Here is a 15,211-nt window from a genome sequence, read left to right on the forward strand (position 1 = left end):
GCTAAATAAATTATGTAGCTATTAAATGTTTTTAAAGAAGATTAATGATAGGATCTGTTAGGTAAAAAGCAAGATACAAAACGCTACAGAGGTCAAATTCATTTAAAAATTGTTAACATACACATATGTGTGAATTATATACACATTTATAGATCAGTGGCTTGGGTGCCTCTGTAAGACACTGGCAGCATTTTAAATCAACGTACAGTCTGATGCTCCAAAAGTCAGAGGCTACTTGATTGCAGCACTGGGACATGGGTAGCAAAGACTGTGCCATCAGGAAGCACCCAAGAACCCCAGATCCACTAAGGCGGATGATCCTCCAGGATCGGGGGGCCTTCAACAGGGAGACAACAGGGAAGCTAGGATGCTAGAAGTGCACATTGACTTAGCTGCTTTACTTTTCTTTGCAATCCTACTTTGCTACAGTTTTCAATAAACTTCAGTACATAACAGTAAACCAGACCTAAAGTAAGATCTAGAAATGTACGTGGAATTCATAGAAGCACAGTCCTATTGCTAAAAGGAATAAAAGCAAGCTAATCAGCTTACCTTCCTCCCAGACACAGCACTACCCATCTATCACCACCCAAATGAAGGACCCCATGCCATCATTAAAATGAAACACACTTATAAAATCATGGATTTATATCTTTGCCATTTATTTTTTAAAATCTTATTCAAAATATTAAATAATACAATTTCAGATATGAAAAAAATTACTGCAATAAAACAGTTCAGGTGTATTTCCACTCTGCTTCCCTTCCTTATTATAACAGTATATTGTCCACCCGAGAGCAACAATGGACTGCCCTGCCTCTTCCATCTCTACACAAACCGCATGCCCACTGGCTCATCTGGGCTTTGTTGAGTGGTGTTTAACATATATTAGGGGTTATGTTTTCTAAAAAGTTGTCGTGACGCTTGTAAGAAGTCAACCAGGTTTCAAATCACATATTTACATATTGATCAACTCCTTATGATAGAAAGACAGGCTAAAATTAAATACAGTAAATAATTTCCAGTTTCTATTAAAAAAGAACAAGAAAACAAAACAAATGGAGAAAGAGTCAGCATACACATATATCCTTCATGTATACAAACAACTTCATTCAGGTATAATTTTAATTTGAAAGACTTAGATACAATATTATTTATGTGACATGGCCCCTAAAATTTATTCAAACTTACTATAAAAAAATAAACAAGTGAACAAATATGGTATAATTTTAAACTCTGCCCCTAGCTTGAAAGCTTGGAGAAACCCATGCTACAATCAGTTACTAATAAGTAAGAGCAATTATTCACGTATTTAAAATTTTATGACAATTTCTACCTCTAAATTTAATTCAATAATTCAAACCAAAAAATGCTCTCTATAACATTTTATTTATGTCCACTGCAAACTGCAGAGTCTCTACTGCCAGAATTTCTAGACAAATTTATTAATGTGTTACTTAAAATTGTGGTCAGAATGAGCAATAATAAATTATGTATAAATTATCCAAAAATATCCAAAGCAATTTTTCTGGAAGAAAAAAATGTTACTTATATATAAAGCATTATTACATACATCCTTACATACATAGATACAGTTTGACAGCACAAAGAAATGTGTGCTTAAGAAACAGTATTTGGATGGCAGAAAGAGAATCTGAGTCAGCAGTATCAGATGTGTTAGAATTTAATTGTAAGTTTGGGATCTTTTAAAAGTAGCATTACTAACACTTCCAGAAAAAGAACAATAAAGAAATCTAAAACAATAAAAACAGGTAATGCTTAGCTCCACATTTTGGACACCTGATTGAATTCAACTCTAAAAATGTAGATTAAAAAATTATATACTCCTTGTTCATGATACTTAACTTCCAAAGCACCAAGGCAAAATAAAGAGAGGCCCACCTCTCATTTAAGTACTAACTGCCAATGGCAAACATCTGCACAATATCATATAAAAAGTCAAGCAAATAAAATTACGTAATAAGCAAACGCAAATCACAGTGCTTTAAAATATATAATCATTGGTAATCTTCAGAGAAGGCATTGCCTCATTAACATTCTGGTCTAGACGATGATATTCCACTGTTTTAGAACAAAGACCATCACGCCATTTCCTGCTTTGAACCAGAAGGAAAATCTGGAATAAAACAAAATAAATCAGATATGCAAAAAAGAAAATAGAGGACATGCTAAAAGTTTTTTGTAACAAGTGAAGTATCTCTCTCCTAGGTTCCCAAATACAAAAGTAAAATGTCAACAACAAAAGGGCTACTTTGTTTTCCATCTTGTAATAAGCAAGGTGAGACAGTGCTTTTTAAATTTTAATGTACATAGGAATACCTATTAAAGACTGATTCCTGGCCTCTCTCTTCAGAGATGAGTTAGTAGATTGCAGTGGAGTTGAGGAACACCTGTTTAACAAGTCCCTTAGGTATTTATAATAGAGATGGTCCAACACTAAACACTGGAATAAAATATCACTGGCATTCAAAATTCTGTCCACCTACAAATATTTACAGAGCTAGTGATAGACCACTAAACCACAAATAACCAAAGGGTTTGTTTGCTTGTTTTCTAAGTCAAAACAACAAGCAAAATATTAGAATCACTGATTCTCAAAGCTGGAAGGCATTGTGGTTGGAAGGCATTGTGCTGGAAGCCATCTCTGGTCCAGTTCTATCATTTCGCAAGTGAGAAAATCAAGGTCCCAAAGGGGAAGGTGGCTGCCAGGAATGACAAAGCAAGTTACAACAAAGTCAAGACTGAGATTTCCTGGCCAATAAGTATTAAAAAGTGCTTGATCTCCCTTTAAATGTTTAAAAAGCTTAACTATTTAGCTCTGGGACTACACAGTGCCCAGATGAACCCTCACACTAAATTATACATCCAGTCCTATTTATGCCTCCTCTGCCTCATGTAGTCCAACACACCAATTCCAGTACAGCAGTGTTTATCACAATATTATTTCTGAAAATTGAAAACCATCTAAATACTCAGCAGGAAAATAGCCAAATAAATTATGTAGCTATTAAAACATGTTTTTAAAGAATATTAATGATATGAAAAATGCTCATGATCTGTTAGGTAAAAGGCAAGATACAAAACTCTGTATGAAATAATCAAATTCATTTAAAAATTAACATACACATATATGTCTGAACTATACACACATTTACAGACCAGAAATATACCAAAATGTTAATAATGCTCAGCTTTGGGTAGTAGCTTATATTTTCTTTTCTACACTTTTCTGTGTCCCTAAAAAAGACATGTAATACTTTAACAACCAGGGAAAAAAGTTATCAAAATATCATTAAGTTCAGTGCTTAATAAATTAGAAGTCCTAAATTAACAATCTCTCTCCACAAGTACTCCTAATGAAATAGCAATGCTAAGTTAAGATACAAAACCTTTTTTAAAAAAAATCACTGGGCTTTGGTTTTGCTCAATAAAAATATTCTGGCTTCTTTTTTTAGAAGCACATGTAGTAAAGCATTCTGTCTTTCATTTGTTAAAATACACCACAGATTTATAAACTGATATGAGACATCTTGATATTTTACCATCAATTGAAACCTGACCAAAAAAGAAAAAACTCTGAATCAGCAAAAGTATTAATAAGAAATATGACTGAGATGATAGAGGGCAACTAGAGGGGGTGAAAATCCCAAACTTACCTTCCTTTTGTTGTGATATGTAATATAAACAACAGCAATACAAAAAGCAAAAATAATAAGATGGAAAAAGAAATGGCTATCTTCCTCTTCTATATTTGAGGGTGGGGTCTTAAAAGGTCTCACTGATTGTTCAATTTCCATATAGCTCCTGTTTTCTTCCAAGGCCTCATTGGACTCATCGTCCCGGGGGCTGGTGGTCCAGTCGTAGTCTGGTTCTCCATAATCTCCATTGTCCAGAGTGTCTTTGGCAGTGGACGGAGAACTATTCAGTGTGAGAAGATCCTCCTCCTCTATGCTAGGATCTTCATTGTTATCAGCTTCCTCTTGGGACAGAGAAGTAGTAGGCGAGGGATGAGGGGACAGAGATGCCACTCCACTTTTTTCTGTACTAGTTGTGGGAGGGAGAGTGGGGCTAATTTGGGAAATAGAAGGTTTGGTTTGGTTTTCATTTGTTAAAGCATTCATATTTGGAGTAGAAACACGTGGCTTGGGTACAGTCTGGCTCAGCAAATCAGCCTGTGATAGAGCTAAAATAAGTAAATAAAGAACATTAAACTGAAATCTTCAAATTTATCCCCACCAAGCTAGAAGCATATAAACCTAAATTTTTCACTAAGCTAGGATCAGCCACCTGTCTTTCTGTTCTGGGGTTGGGGTAGAGTCTGGGTACTGAAGTCAAACCTCTGTGAAATGAAAACAGAGGGTACAAGCTCTGTGTGAACTTTGCCACTGTGACCTAAAGTCAAACCCCTCTCTATTCTTTCTTTTCTTCTTCTTACAGTGGCAGGCTATGTAATGCAGTAGGTCTCTTATGCTGCTTCAGTTGTTACTATCTGGCATGGCAATTGTTATCTGATGAATATTTCATTTTTTATTTCAATTTATTCCATTTTAATTTTTAATTTTTTTATTTCATTTTAAATTCAATGCCCCAAACTGAGATATACATGTAATGCTGTCAGCAATTATACTGTATTTTTCTAGTCCATTCACCTTTCTACTCCCTTAGTAGACCATTCATATTTTCCTCTGTCCTCAAACTTCTAACACCTTCTCTGTTGTCCTCATTTTTTTTTTTTTTTTTTTTTTTGTGGTATGCGGGCCTTCCTCTGTTGTGGCCTCTCCCGTTGCGGAGCACAGGCTCCGGACGCGCAGGCTCAGCGGCCATGGCTCACGGGCCCAGCCGCTCCGCGGCATGTGGGATCCTCCCATACCGGGGCGCGAACCCGGTTCCCCTGCATCGGCAGGCGGACGCGCAACCACTGCGCCACCAGGGAAGCCCTGTCCTCATTTTTAAAGGCTAACATCACTTCCTAACTTCTCTGAGAAAAATGAAGCCATCAGAAGAGAACTTCCATGTACTACCAGAACTCTAGGCTCATAAGTCCAACTGCCTACCTGACATCTCCTCTTAGATATCTGTCATTCAAATTAACATGTTCAAAATGAATTCTGACTTTGGCTTCCAGGAAGATGGAGTAGATGTATTTTTCCCTATTCTTCCCACTAAAAACAAATTAAAACCCTGCATATTACATATAAAATAACATAAGATGACTCTGAAAGGTGGAAAGAATAAGGCAGAGTGGTTAGAGACCTCAGACATGAGAAACAACCCAGTGGTGACTTTTCTGGATTTTCCTTTTACCTCACATATTCCAGACTTGAGCTGAAGAGCCCAGCAACCTGGAAACACCAGGGGTATGGACAAAAAGGGCCACCCAAAAAGCCTGCTCTCTCTTGCCAGGAGATCAGGAGAGAGGCAGCCTAGCAAGAAAGAAAACTTTTACACAGTGACTGCTCTACTCTAAGCAAACAACACAGAAAAAACTGTGGCTCCACTCACACCTACACCAGCAAAGACCGAGTGGGGAGCCTAGATTTCCACCCTCACCAAGCTGTAATGAGGTGACCCTTCCCCTCCACAATAGGATGATGTCAGAGGAGGCCTAATGAACAGTCAAGACTTTAACCATGGTCTAGCAGTAATGAGGCCACCTCCAACAATATGTCAGTGCAGACCATGAGGGGAGCCAAAACTCCCACCCCTGCCCAGAACTAACAGGACCACCACCACCCTTCAGGTGCCAACACAGATGAAGTGGAGACCCTAGATTTCTAGCTCTACCTGCCAGTGATGGCGCACCAATCCCCACCTCCCCTGCCAGAGCAATGTCATAAAAAGCCAACTAAAAGAGAAAGTTTCAGACCAGAGTCTTAACAACACAAAGTACCACAATTTACCCCATACAAAATACATAATTTGAATAGCCCTTTAACTATTAAGGAAACTGAATTTTTAATTTTAAAACTCCCCAAAATCAAATCTCCTGGCCCAGATGGTTTCACTGGAGAATTCTACCAAATGTTTAATGAAGAATTAACACCAATTCTACACAATCTCTTCCAGAGACTTGCAGAGGAGGGAACACCTCACAATTCATTTTATGAAGCTAATATTATTATCCTGATACCAAAACCAAAGCCACTACAGAAAAAGAAAATTACAGATTGATATCCTTCATCAACAGAAATACAAAAATCCTTAATAAAATATTAGTAAATAGAAATCAACTTTAGGACTTCCCTAGTGGCGCAGTGGTTAAGAATCCACGTACCGATGCAGGGGACATGGGTTGGAGCCCTGGCCCGGGAAAACCCCACATGCCGCGGAGCAACTAAGCCCGTGTGCCACAACTACTGAGCCCGCGTGCCTAGAGCCCGTGTGCCTACAGCCCGTGGCCTACAGCGCGTGCTCCGCCACAAGAGAAGCCACCACAATGAGAAGCCCGTGCACCTCAACGAAGAGTAGCCCCCGCTCACCCCAACTAGAGAAAGCCCACACACAGCAACAAAGACCCAACACAGCCAAAAATTAATTAATTAATTTTTTTAAAAAAACCTCAATGAGATATCACTGCACACCTATCAGAATGGCTAAAATAAAAAATAATGACAATGCCAAATGCTGGCAAGGATGCAGAGAAACAAGATCACTCATATGTTGCTGCTGGTAATGTAAAATAGGACGACCATTCCAGAAAACAGCTTGGCAGTTTCTTAAAAAACTAAATGTGCAACTACCATATGACCCAGCAATTACAGTCCTGGGCATTTATCCCAGAGAAATGAAAACTTATGTTCACATAAAAATCTGTACATAAATGTTTATAGCAGCCTTATTCATAATAGCCAAAAACTGGAAACAACCCAGATGCCCTTCAATGGATGAATGGTTAAACAAAGTGTAGTACATCCATACCATGGAATATTACTCGGCAATTAAAAGGAACAAACTATAGACAAATGAAACAACTTAGAAGAATCTCCCGAGAATTATGCTAGGTGAAAAAAGCCAATCCCAAAAAGTTACATACCATATGATCCCATATATCACATTCACAAAATGATAAAATTATAGAAATAAAAAAGATTAGTGGTTGCCAGGATTTCAGGAGGGAGTAGGGATAGGAAGAAAGTGAGGGTGACTATAAAAGAGCAACAGGAAAGATCCTTATGGTGTTGGAAATGCTCTGTATCTTGATTGTATCGATATCAGTATCCTGGTTGTGATATTGTACTACAGTTCTGCAGGATGTTATCACTGGGAAAAACTGGGTTAAGGGTACACAGAATTTCTGTATTTTATTTCTTACAACTGCAAGTGAATCTACAATTATTTCAGAATGAAAAGGTTAATGAAATGCATTTTTACTCCCCACTCCAAAAAGAAAAAACAAAGAAACAAAAACAAAAACTTGTTCTAGCTATAGTCTCCTCTCAGTTAATGGCAACTCCATTTTTCTGTTACTCAAGCCAAAAGCCTTGGAGTCATTATTTTAACACCCCACATCCAATCTGTTTCTCTGCCTTCAAAATATATGCAGAATTTGAAGAGTTTTCACCCCTCCATTGCTACTGCCTAGTCCAAGCCACCACAATCTCACCTGGATTATTATGGTAGCCTTCTAAATGATCTGTCTGCTTCTCCCTTAACCCCTAGTGTCCACCTCAACGTAACAGCCAGAGTCATCCTGTAAAAACTTAAATGATGTTACTCCTCTGCTTAAAACCATCTAGTAGCTCTCCATTTCTCTCAAGAGTGAAATTCAAAGTCTTTATAATAGCCTATAAGATCCTATATGATCTGGTCCCCATTATCTCAATGCTGTTATCTCCTACTAATCTTCCTAACTATTCTATCCCCAGTGCCTACTTAACAGATAGCAGGCATTCAATAAATATTTATTGAAAATGCTCAACTCTCACCACAAATCCTACACTGCTTCCCAAGTAGCGTTTTTGCACCACTACACCCTCTGAAAAGCCTTTCTCATAGTTCTCAGCCAGGTAAAACCCCACCACTCTTCTAATGATATCTCCAACGTCACTCTGTTTGTTGTTGTAACTCCAATACCTAGCACCAAGTAGGAGCAGAATTAATAAATACTGTTCAAGGAGTAAAAATGTGGAAGTTGGGACTTCCCTAGTGGTCAGTGGTTAAGACTCGGCGCTTCCACTGCAGAGGTCAAGGGTTCGATCCCTAGTTGGGGAACTAAGATCCCACATGCCACGAAACGCAGCAAAAAAAAAAAACATGTGAACGTTATATACAAGAAAACAAACTAGGACTTCATCTGAAACATTTGATGTAAATTAGATCAACCTCCTGGACTGCCACTCCTTCAAATGAAAGAGGTTGATCCAGTCAGCTATAAAGAGTATTCAGAACAAAGTGATAACTCTGACTTTATGGATTTAATTGTTTGAGTTTATATATATATATATATATATATATATATATAAAAAACTTTAGACTTTTGAATATTGATATATGTTCCATTTCTACCCTTTCCTATTTCATATTACCTCTCTAGTTAAAACTTAACAGTTTAAAAATTAAAATTTTTTAATTTAATTCTCTCCTAGTGGTACCTTTTTAAAAACTGCCTTAAAATAAACTATATCAATATTTCTCAAACAAGAATGCAGAAGACCCTGAGAATTCATTCACACACTGAATTCTGGGAAACAATGCCTTAAAAATTAAATACATTACACATTAAATAAATTTAGGCAACATCTAGGAGCAATATGATGGTCAATGTAGAAAGCAGGCACTTTTGAAATGGCATGGCAAGACTAGGTCATACGGTGAGCATCCAGTGATCCAAAATAACACTTACATTAATTTTTTTAAACTTTATCAAAACAAAAACATCTGTAAAAAGTCTTACAGATTGCCAAGAATACACCCAAGCACTGAAATTTTAAGAAACCTAATATGGAACAAGTTTAAATAAATCCGATATGGAAACTTTCTAACTTCCTATGCTTACTTGAAGTATGGAATGCAATATATTCTAGCTAGACTTTAATTTTCTTATTACAAGAGTAATTACTTTGAAATCACTTTACCATAAGGCATGCTTACAAAGAACATTTATATTACCCAAAGCTTTACACATGCTACACTGTACTATGATGGAGCTGCTTCCCTATTAAAAGCATACATGTTAGTTTTCATTTAAGTTATTTTCAATAGGGAATAATCTGAATTTAAAATTGATATATACAAAAACTTAATAAAAGAAAATCATTCCCTGAAATGTCCTAGTATAGTTGGAGCAATGTTTATGGGGCTCTAACAAATAAAAACAGACAAGAGGACACCTTAATACTTCACACTCACCCTCACTTACCCACACATCAGAAAATTTTCAACCATCTCTTAAGAGAAAAAGTTGTTTTTGAAACTACAGTTACCAGCTACATATTCCCCAAACTGTATATCTTAAGCACTCCAGCAAGAAATATAAATGCTTAAATGTCAGTTTTTTCTTAGATGACTAAATGACCAAAACAACCATGCTACTTAAGTACCTTAGGAACAGGAGTATCTGCATCAACCAGAGAAATCCTCATTATATTTTACTAACGATGAAAGGGTCTTGGGAAAATGGGCCACAGTCCTTTCCCACAGACTTACAAACACTTCTGGGAGGGTGGTCCAGATGCCCTGCCCTCACGGCTGCTGGGGAAACCCAAGTAAGTAACCGCAGCACTGTAGTACAGGAATGTATGGCTAGACAGCCCCTGTTGGCAAATAAATGAACACTATCCCATTCATACTGTTTTTCATCTGAACTCAAACAAGATTTAGGCAGAAAAAGCAGGATCGTGTCTTGGCCTGAGATAAAGAAGGGACTACTAAACAAGATACTGCTTAATCATTATAAATTCTTATTAGTGGATTTGTTCCTCCTAAGTCTCAGGCCCTGGTCTACAGGTTTCCTCTTTTCTCAATAAAGCCTTCGATATCTTGATTCACAATGTAACATTTCTAAGAAAAGGAATACTTAATCGTGCAGCACTATTTACAATAGCTAAGATATGGAAACAACCTAAGTGCCCATGGATCAATGAATGGATAAAGAAGTTGTGGTACACATACACAGTGGATTATCATTCAGCCACAAAAGAGAATGGAATCTTGCCATTTGCAACAACATGGATGGATCTTGAGGGCATTATGCTACGTGAAATACGTCAGTCAGAGAAAGACAGATATATGGTTTCATTTACATGTGGAATCTAAAAAACAAAACAAAACAAATAAAAAAGTTAAACTCATAAATACAGAGAACAGAATGGTGGTTGGCGGGGACGGGGGCAGGGTGGAGGTGAAGGGAATCAAAAGGTACAAACTTCCACTTAAAATAAATAAGTCATGGGGATGCAATGTACAGCATGGTGACTGTAGCTAATAATACTGTACTGCATATCTGAAAGTTGCTAAGAGAGTAAATCTGACAAGTTCTCATTATAAGAAAAAAATGTTAACTATGTGTGGTGATGGACGGTAACTAGACTTAGTGTGTGATCACAGTGTATACAAACATCAAATCATTATGCTGTACACCTGAAACTAATATGTCAATTATACCTCAATAAAAAATAAAAAATAAATACTTAAATCCTACAGATGCATTAAAATGAAGCAGGGTTGTCTGGTTAATCCAGGACACAGAGAAGGGGGACCATGTTTACAAAGAATCTTCCTTGTCCCACAACTCCTCTTCTCCTCCCAAGCCCCTCAGGAGTCCAGCGCCCCAGCATTCTGGCTCTTTACCAAGCCCCAGAATCTCCCAGTCCTCACAGATGCACCAATACTCAAAGATAGCTCTTTTCCTTTCACTTTCGCTCTCCAAATTATTCCATCGGCTCGGTCCGGTCAGTGCCCCTACCCACCTTCGTCTTTACCGCTGATCTCACCCGTTCTGGAAAGCCCCCGCCTTCCCTTGGCCCAGCTAGACCCCTGGGCACCCGCACCTGACCTTGGGACTCTCTCTAGACACCACACCTCTCACTCTCGGCTGTCTCCTCAGCACCTGTCCCCTCTGTGCTGTCTTCTAGACCCTCCTAACTCCCATCTCTGTAAAGAAAAAAAAGAAAAAAAAACGTTGCATGCCATTCCAGTTCTACAAGAATCAAGCTATTAGCCACTGCAGGTGCCCACCTACAGTGGATCTGAGGGGAACTCAGGATGGAGAAAAACAGGATGAAGTATTCTGTTTTGGATACACGGGTCCTAGACAGGTAAGATGCATACCTAAGGAAGAATTTCAATAACCCCAGATTCTTGCGTCTTGCCATACAAAATACTAAAATAATGAACTTCAGATGTCTGTTCTTTATGATGAGCAGTAATCTTTTGATGTTTGACTACATGTTTTTTTCCCAGCAAAAAAATTCATGCATTAACCTGGCTCCTGCCTCACCTCTTCGAACAATTTCTCAACTGAGAAACTGGCTCCCCCCGCTACAGCCTTCAATAAGACACTGAATAAACTCACAGTTCTTACAGTTGTGCGTTTTTGTTTTTGTTTGTAATCGACACCTCCAAGGAATCTTGGAGACCGCATCACCGCCATTCTCTGTGGCAACCCATTCTTCAAGACTCTCTAGACACCACCACCACTCCTCCCTCTCCGCCCATCTACACGCTCGCTGCCTGGGTCCCTGCAGCTCTCAACCCCACTTCTCAGGCCTCTTGGAGACCCCACCTCCACAGACACTTTCAGACAGCCTACTCTCCCTCGCCGGGGCTGTAGAGACCCTGCCCCTCTAGACATCGCCACCTGCTCCGGACACTCGGAAGCGCCCGTTCCCTGGCCGGGCCCGTCTTGGCGTTCCGCGCCCGGGCCCTCCCCGTCTTCCCGCGACCTCCCTACCGCCGGGCCCCATTTACCACTGGACATGGTGGCGGACGCAAGCAGAAGGGCCAGGACCAGCGGCAGCGCCAGCCCTCCGGGGACCTGGATGGCCGGCCTGGGCCACAGTTTCGCTTGCTGCGCGCCCCTCATCCTCCTCAGGGCGGCGGCGGCCATAACTGTCTCGGCTGCGAGCCTGCGCGGTTGCTAGGCTCTACGTCATGACGTCAGACACTGCGTATGGCATCACGGCTGTAGGCGTTTACGTCCCAACGTGATGACGTAAAGCCTGGAGTGGGGTTCTGGGAGCGGGAATGAGGGAGAGGAATAGCGGGAGTTGGGGCCAAGGGAAGCACCAGAAACTCGGTTGCAAGCTAAGGATGTATTGTGTAAAGTGTGAAGAGAGTCAGAACGAGCCCCTTTTTCCCACGTGATGGACTACTATACAGCTAATAACTTTAAGAACATTTTTAGAAGGAATATCCACCTGTGTAATAGACTGATCCCAAAAGAGAAATAACTGCCCTCCCCCTCCCAAAGGCAAAGGAGGGCTTCCCTGGTGGCGCAGTGGTTAAGAGTCCGCCTGCCAATATAGGGTACACGGGTTCGAACCCTGGTCCGGGAAGATCTCGCATGCCGCGGAGCAACTAAACCCCTGTGACAGCTACAGCTACTGAGCCTGCGTTCTAGAGCCCATGAGCCACAAATACTGAAGCCCACGCGCAGGGAGCCTGTGCTCCGCAAGAGAAGCCACCACAATGAGAAGCCTGAGCAACACAACAGAGAATAGCCCCTGCTCGCCGCTTTCTCGCGCGCAGCAACAAAGACCCAATGCAACCAAAAATAAATAAATAAACCAAAAAAAGGCAAAGAAAATAAATGTTGAGTGGGTGGTGGAATTTTAGGTAAGTGTTCTATTTTTAACATTTCCCCGTAATCATTTATTACTTCAACAAATAGTATCTCTCCATATTTCAATATACAGCACTGAACAAAACAAACTCCCCACCTTTGTGGAATTTATTTTTCTGTGAGGGAGACTATAGTGTAAAATACATACTATATGCAATGGTAAAGGTATTATGGAGGAAAAGCAGGGAAGTGGGCTAGAAAAGAGGTGTGCAAACAGCTTCCACATTTCCTACAATAAGCTTCTTTTAAATTTTGTTAACTTAAACCCCCCAGAATAAGAAAATGCAAATGTAGAAACTTCCAGGAAGTTCCCTTAGGGCCCTAGCCACAATGCTTTGGTCTGTGTGTTCCGTAAATGTTTTCTTAATGTCTATAGGCTTCAGCTCGTAAAATTACATTTGATTGATTTGCAGGAAAATCAGCATGGCATGAAGCAAGACATTTATTTTACCCCACAGCTTCACCACTCTCGTCTCCATGATTTCCTTAGAGGATCGCTGCTATCCCCCAGAGACAGTTGAGCTGCCTCTTTGAAGAGAGAAAAGCCTGTGTTCTCCTGAATCTGGTTTCCCTTAACATTTTATCTGGCACTAGTGACCGCTCAAAAACACACAAACTCTGTGTTGTTAAGCAAACTAAGAGGTCATTCATCTATTCATTTCCTTAAGCCCACCACAAGCCCAGAAAGACTGAATGGTGCACTTACTGCAAAACTTCCAGGGTAGCCAGAGTACAAAGTCCTCCCAAGTTCCCCTGGAGCTTTCCCTCTGTGAGAACAGAAACCATCACTCAGTTTAACGAATAAGCCTCTCAGTTCTAGCTTCTGCATGTTGGGAGATTCAGACTTAATCAGGCCTTTTTCCTGTAATAAACACACCTTCAATCCTCTCTTCTTTGTCCACTTTGTTCCTTTGGCCCCATACCAGATTATTTCAATTCTCTTACTGGTGAGATATCATGAACTCAAGGCATTTTGCACAATACTCTGGCATGCTACATGCAACAACCAGAAAATATGTAAATGGAAGGAAAATATTCCCTCAGAGGGCCCTTTGTACATTTCAAAATACCAATACTGCACCTGGCTTCTGACTGGATGTACCTAACAACGATTATGCACCAAAATCTCAGGACACATTTAATAAAGTGAACTTTGAAATAGCTGCGGGTCCTTATGAACCTGATGAAGACAGTATAACAAATACTGAGGCCAGCAGGTTTGGGGTGACCAGTTACACAAAATGCTAGAAGTAAATATGATACCTGTTGGGAATTGTCACTTCCAAACATCCATAAAAAGGAATTCTGCCTAAAAATATTTATCATTGAAAAGAAAAAAATGTCTACATTTGATGAAGCTGGATAATGTATATGCAGAGTTGTTACTATTCTATTGATACTTCGTAAACGTTTGAAATCCGTAAGTTAATTTTTTAAAATACATATGGCAGAATTCTGAAACCATATCCAATGACCCATGCCTTTATATGATCCCCTGCCCTTGAGTGTGGGAGGAATCTGTGAATATGATGGGATATCACTCCTGTGATTAGGTTATGATGTGTGGACAGTTGACTTTAATGGGAGATTATCCTCAGTGGACCTGACCTAATCAGGTGAGCCCTTAAAAGGACTGGAATGCTTATAAAATAAATAAGTTATGGGGATGTAATGTACAGCATGGTGACCATAATTAATTGTACTGTTATATATTTGAAAGTTGCAAAGAGAGTAGATCTTAAAAGTTCTTATCCCAAGAAAAAAACAATTCTGTACAGTGATGGATGTTAACTGGGCTTATTGTGGTGATCATTTCACAATATATACAAACATCGAATCATTGTGTTGTACACCTGAAACTAATATAAAGTTATAGGCCAATTATATCTTAATTTTAAAAACAAATTTTTAAAAAATTATAAAAGTGTTTGGGCTCTTCTGGAGGATATTTGAAGTAGGGAAGGATTTGACAGTGAAATTTTTCTGTTCCAGCTCTGAAGATGGAGGACACCACATGGCAAGGAATGCAGGTGGCCTCTATTTGCTGAAAGTGGCCCCTAGCTGATGGTCAGCAAGGAAATAGAAACCACTATCTTACAACTAAAGGTAACTGAATTCTGCCACAACCATATGAGCCTGGAAGAGGACCCCAAACTTCAGATGAGAACACAGTCCGGCTGACATCCTAATTTCAGCATTGTGAGAAACTTAAGAGAGCCCAGGCACCCGGTGCTTGGACTTCAGACCAACAGACCTATGAAATAATTAAGTGTTGTTTTAAGCCACTAAATTTGTGGTAATTTGTTATGCAGCAATAGAAAACTAAAAATATCACACACACACACACACACACACAGCCACACCAAGGGGCCAAAGAACAACACCAAACATATGCCGTTTATTTACACT

General features: G+C 39.6%; 1 protein-coding gene across 1 annotated transcript; it reads right to left on the bottom strand.

Annotated features, from left to right (window-relative positions):
- Nucleotides 1–645: 645 nt before the first annotated feature.
- Nucleotides 646–12,099, bottom strand: C8H5orf15 (chromosome 8 C5orf15 homolog). Its single transcript, XM_007113782.3, has 3 exons — nucleotides 11,929–12,099; nucleotides 3,678–4,204; nucleotides 646–2,137 (listed from the first exon to the last, which is right to left on the bottom strand). The coding sequence occupies exons 1-3, from the start codon at nucleotides 12,065–12,067 to the stop codon at nucleotides 2,006–2,008; spliced, it is 798 nt and encodes a 265-aa protein (XP_007113844.1). The 5' UTR covers nucleotides 12,068–12,099; the 3' UTR covers nucleotides 646–2,005.
- Nucleotides 12,100–15,211: the final 3,112 nt, after the last annotated feature.

This window comes from Physeter macrocephalus, chromosome 8 (assembly GCF_002837175.3).
Source record: "Physeter macrocephalus isolate SW-GA chromosome 8, ASM283717v5, whole genome shotgun sequence".
Classification (NCBI taxonomy): domain Eukaryota; kingdom Metazoa; phylum Chordata; class Mammalia; order Artiodactyla; family Physeteridae; genus Physeter; species Physeter macrocephalus.

Excerpts from the sequence above, each read along its gene's own strand:
- C8H5orf15 (XM_007113782.3), bottom strand. The coding sequence starts at position 12,067 with ATGGCCGCCGCCGCCCTGAGGAGGATGAGGGGCGCGCAGCAAGCGAAA. Across the intron at positions 4,205-11,928 it reads GTCCGCCACCATGTCCAGTG|CTCTATCACAGGCTGATTTG; the intron begins GTAAATGGGGCC and ends TACTTATTTTAG. Across the intron at positions 2,138-3,677 it reads CATATCACAACAAAAGGAAG|ATTTTCCTTCTGGTTCAAAG; the intron begins GTAAGTTTGGGA and ends GTTTTATTCCAG.